At 39.5% G+C, this 5750-nt stretch overlaps 1 protein-coding gene across 1 annotated transcript in view; it reads left to right on the top strand.

Annotated features, from left to right (window-relative positions):
- Positions 1-5750, top strand: part of Uxs1 (UDP-glucuronate decarboxylase 1) — a 91795-nt gene that overhangs the window by 40370 nt on the left and 45675 nt on the right. The window contains 1 exon segment of the mRNA XM_015499667.2: positions 1310-1370. Coding sequence (XP_015355153.1) covers positions 1310-1370 — 61 coding nt within the window.

Raw genomic sequence — 5750 nt, 5'->3', positions numbered from 1 at the left:
GGGTGGATGGGTATGTGAGTGGGGGGGTGGGGGGTGGAGAGAGAGAGAGAAATGTGCCCATACTGTGTACCTGAACGGACTCTTCTTTTTGTTATTTCCTAAACCATGAAATGTAATGACTGTTTGCATAGCATTCACATTGTATAAGGCATTGCAAGTAACCTAGAGACGAATTAAGAATATGGGAGGATGTGCACAAGTAAAATGCAAAGATTTTACCACTTTATTTTAGAGGCTTGAATACCCTCAGTCCCAAGGAGAGGTTCTCTCTGCAGTCTTCTGCCACTGGCTCTCACTGAGTGGACTTCTCTGTCCTTCTGCTTCATTTGCCAGGACGCAGCTCCATCTCATTCTCCTCAGGCTCTTACTCTAAAATCATGGGGATGGCTGAGAATGAACCTCAGAGCTGGAGGATAGCTCCTGGTGGATTTCTTGCCTAGCAGGTTCTGGCCCAGGTTCTGTCCCCATCACCAGGTGGTGGGGGAGGTAAACTGTCACAGCAGGTCAATACCCAGGCCTGAGGCGGAGCACATTATGGATTCCAGCAGTCCGAGAGCTACGGCCAGGCACAATGCTGCTGCGGGAAAGAGTGCTTTTCCCTGATGCCATGCCGCTAAGTGTGGGATGCCAGGGTGCTGTTGCTTAGTGGAGATGAGGGATGAGGGGTGCCCTGGACCACCAGAGCTCCACGTTGCTAGCCCCACATGAGAAACAGAGGAAGGAGATGGAATGACTCAAAGTTTTATTTGACCAACAGTCATCTGTCTAGCTCCTTCAGGTCCTGCAGTGTGGTCCCAGACCTAAGGCAGAAGGACCCTGTCCTCCCGAAGTGTTGATGACAGAAAGGGGCTGCGAGAAGTTAGGACTGCCTGTAACGGGAGCCAGTTTCGTTAATATCTCCTGTTTTCAGCTTGTGTGGCAATCTCCTGCCTGGGGCCTGACCTCATGCAGTAGCCACCCTCCATCTAGACTCCAACGGACTTCCCCCAGTGCCTCTTGCTCCCACATTTTGTGTTTTTATAGGTCTGGTAGAGGCAGGGCTGCCTCTTCTTTCATGGCTGCTTGCAGCTTCTTAGTTTTTACCTCCCAGGGATAGAAACTTATGTTGTGTCTTTAGCTCGACTCTAAACAGGATTAGGTGAGATAGTTCTTAAACTGAAGCTAGCTGGGGCCTCGGGCTCTCCTAATGGTGGTGAAGAGAGTAGGAGCAAATTGCAAGAACTTGAGAATCTGGTGTTTGTTCTGTTGTCAATGGAGAAAATGCAGGAGATATTTGACTTTTCTTTTTTAATCTCTTCATATTATACAGCTTTACCCAGAAATACCCACCAGTAAAGTTCTTATCAGAAAAGGATCGAAAAAGAATTTTGGTAAGTTTGCACATCTGATTAATATTTGTAATATTAAGACGCCTTTTTTTAATGGAGAGATAATTCATATGCCACAAAATCCAACCTTCTCAAGTACCAGTTCAGTGGTTTGTAGATTGTATAGCTGCAACAGCACCACATAAAATTCCACAGTATGTTCATCACTCCAAAAAGAAACCCTGTACCCGCGAGCACTTACTTTTTCTCACCTCTCCCCCAGCTCCTGGCGACTAAAACGACTTAGTCTCTGTGGATTTTCCTTTTATAAACATTTCATACAAATGAAGTGATAACATATGTGGTCTATTGTGACTAGTTTCTTTCACTGATAATAATGATTCTCAGGCTCATCCATACTGTTTTATGAAGCAGTACTTTGTTCCTTTTTATGGCTGAAGAATATTCCATTTTTTGGATGGACCTCATTTGTTTATCCATTTCTCAATTGTTGGACATTGGGAGTTGTTTCTGCTTGGAGGGTGTTATAAACAATGCTACAACAAAACATCTGTGTGTGTGTGTGTGTGTGTGTGTAGGTTTTCAGTTTTAGGGTATACTTAAGAGTAGAATTACTGAATCACGTAATCCTATGTTTAGCTTTTTGAGGAAGTATGAAACTTCCAGACGTTTTCAATTTTTTCTGGTTCAAAGACCACTTTGGTAAATACGGTGATGGCTTCCTTGGCTAATAGTCTTCTTGTTAAACATCAATACAGGGCTGGGGCTATAGCTCAGTGGTAGAACACCTGCCTCGCATGTGTGAAGCATGGGCTTAATCCTCAGCACCACATAAAAATAAATAAATAAATAAACAAACAAACAAACACAAAATGGGAGTTCATAACCCACTTGAATCAAATGTATGAAATATGATATGTCAAGAGCTATGTAATGTTTTGAACAACAAATAAAATAAATAAATAAATAAAACCAAAAAAAGTGCTCTTTTATAAATTATGCTACTATTTGATTTAATGAAATTCTGACCCCTTTAAAGTGGTAGATTTTTAGACCAGTCTTTGGGGTTTGTTCTGATTACAGAGGGCTCTTAAGTATTTCTTTTTCTGGTTCTCTATGTTAAATTAGTTGTCCAAGACTTTGACTTTTTATTCTCAGAGCAACCACTTCTACCTTCATCCTACTACCTGTTTCTCCATTGTTTGTTTGGGTTTTTTTAAACACCCTTATGCTTAAACTTCACCATTTTCTCTTTCAAATAAAGTCAATTCCTCTGGGGAGAACTCTGGCATACTCTATTTTTATTGACTAACTTTGTCCTCAGGGAGCAATCCCTGAGCCAGAACTGGGAGTAAAATAACACCTCTACTCTATAATCAGGGTTCTGGGTAGGAGCAATAGACTTTGATCTTTCCTGCCTCTCTCACCATGAAATTACCAAAGGTGACCAGAATCCATTATTCTTGGCCTTTTCTGTTTGGAAAGTGCCAGTGATCTTCCCTGTTAATGAGATATCATCTCTTTTGATTGGTGCCCAGGTCTGGCATGGTTATTAAAAACTTATATACCTTTTCAATAATTGTTTAAGCCTTATAACAAAGAAGAGCTTTATTTGGAAATATAATTTTCTTTGCTAATTTGCTGAGCAGCCTGAGATAGAATGCTGACCTTGAACTGGACAATTTTAATTGCCTATTAGCACTCACAAGGACAAAAAGTATAAGCACATTGAGATGAGCTCATATATTCAGAGTCATGCAAAGCTGTTGAAGTTCTAATCTATTTCCATGTAAGAAGTCTTGCATTTTGCTTTCATTTGAAACACTTCCCTAAGGGATTAAAAATTATAACTATAACTATTCTTCTGTTACATAAATTCTTAAGTATTTATGTTAGAAGTTACTTTAAAACAATACAGAATTCTAGTGCATTTTAATCAAGACTAAGGTGCTTCCAAGGATTTTGTATATTACTTATGAAATGTTAGAGGAATCATGTAATGTAATATACTATATTTGTGTTTTTGCAAGCTCAGGCTTTCAGCCAGGTATTTTGGATGCAGAGATAATGTTAGGGTGCCACAGAATATCTTCCTTTCAGAAACACTTGCATATGACTATACAGAGTTGCATTAAAAGGGGTTAAGGGGCTGGGGTTGTGGCTCACTGGTAGAGCACTTGCCCAGCATGTGTGAGGCACTGGGTTTGATTCTCAGCACTGCATATGAATAAGTGAATAAAACAAAGATTCATCAACAACTAAATATATAAATATATGTGTGTGTATGTGTGTGTGTGTAATTGTGTAATTTTTTTAAAAGGGTTAAGTTTTTTGTTAAATTTTTTTTTATTTTTTTCTGATTTAAAAACTAGAGAGAGATTGTAAAGAGGTACAGAATAAAGTTAAAATGAAATGAAATCTCATCCCGTGAGTTAAACAGTAATGGTATATTGCATTTGAATATAAGACATTTTTCAAGAAAATTCTTTCTCATAATCATTATGCAGGTACATAAGTAAAATGCAAGTGTGTTTCTGTAACGTATCTGAAGATCAGTGCTTCATAAAGAAAAAAGGCTTACTTCACTTTCAGTCTTGTATACTGAAGATCCAAGATGGGACTGCCCCATTTCTTGGCCCCTGGTGAGGACCTCCTGGTAGAGGGTATCATGGCAGCTGTCTGTGAGGAAGAAGATATTTTAAGACCAGGTAGGAAGCCAGAGAGTAGGTAGAGGCCAGGTTTGATCTTTTATGATAACCCTCTTGTGAGGGCTAACTGGAATCCCATGAGAACTATATTAATATATTCCAAGGGCATCCCTAGTGGCCTAAACTTTATCTCTAAAAGCCCCATCACTTCCCAGCATCACCACACTGGGGACCAGGTTTCTACCACATGGACCCTTGGGGGACATAACATATCCAAGCTATAGCAGCAGGGGTGCTATAGGTTTAAAAAAAAAAAGCACAAACTAGACAAATTGACAGGTAGTGTAGAAAGCATGTAATCAGGAAGAGTATAGATCTATGTTGCCATGACTTGATCATCTGAGGATCTTAATAAAAAAATTAAACTTCTGCATCATCAGTTTCTTATCTCTAAAGCAAAGGGGGTTCAGAAAATGATGCTCTCAAGCTAGTTGAAAACTATTGAAAATCAGAGCTTCTTTATCAACCATTCTGTCTTAAACCATTTTGTCAGTATTTTCATCAGAACATATGGAAATATCTAGTTAGTGGTTAGGAATTGGTTCTCCTTGGAATCTGCCCAATACTGCCTCCTTGTGTTAGTCAGTTTTATATCACTGTGACCAAAACACCTGACAGGAACAACTTAAAGAGGAAAAGCTTATTTTGGCTCACAGTTTCAGAGCTCTCAGTACATGATTGGTCAACTCCATTTCTCTGGGCCTGAGGTGAGACCAAACATTGTGACAGAAAGTCGTGGTAGAAGAAAGTTGCTCAGCTCATGGAAACCAGGAAGCAGAGAGAGAAAGGAGCTGGAATGAAGATAAAACCCTTCTAGGGCACACACACCATGACTTACTTCTTTAACTAGGTCTTACCTACCAAACATCAATCAGTGGATTAAACCGGCTAATGGATTAATCTACTAGCAAGGTCAGAGCTATCATGATCCAATCATTGCCTGAAAGCCCCACTTCTTAACCATGCTGCATTGGGAATCATGCAGGGGGACCTTCCAGATATAAACCATAATAATATTCTCCCTTCCTACCCATCTTCTTTCTTTGCTTGGCTTTACCTTCTCTCGCCTGTGGCTAATATCACATTGTGAGATTTCAGTTGAACAGGTGATTCTTGGAAAATAGAAGTTTTACACTATAGACCTAGGAACTTACGTTTGTAAGTTGAACTTGAAGTAAGGAGACATGTTTCTTGCAGCCTGAAGCAGGCAGGTGAAGGGAACTAGAATCATGATGAAATGGCATCTAGACAGAACATGACAGGAACGTGGCTCAATTGCAAATCTATTTCCCCAGATGGTGCTTTGCACTTGTACTTCTCCTATACCCCTGGGAAAGGAAGCCCTTCTCTCTGGTCACCTCCAGTTACACAGTTCAGTTTGAATAAAATCTTTGTATTCATTTTTAAGAACTTTTTTCCAAACAAAATTGACATTTGTGATGGTTTCAGGTTTAGGACACATTGTTGCTTAGCTCCTGTCCTGATTCCTCATGGCTGCCATTTTGCTTTGGGCTGTTAGTTGACACTGTGCAGTGATCATGTTCTCCCTCAGACATTAACCCAACAGGGAAACTTCACTTTTACCTTTGGTTCTCAAATGGTATCAATTACCTGTTCTCACAAACAGTTTGAAAGATAACATTTTTCTTGACATGCTTAGTCCAATTTAAATATATATATATATATATATATATATATATATATATATATTTTT

Source organism: Marmota marmota, unplaced genomic scaffold (genome assembly GCF_001458135.2).
Source record: "Marmota marmota marmota unplaced genomic scaffold, marMar, whole genome shotgun sequence".
In the NCBI taxonomy this organism is placed as follows: Eukaryota; Metazoa; Chordata; class Mammalia; order Rodentia; family Sciuridae; genus Marmota; species Marmota marmota.
Note: the sequence above shows the minus strand (reverse complement) of the source record. Positions and strands in the feature narration are given on the sequence as shown.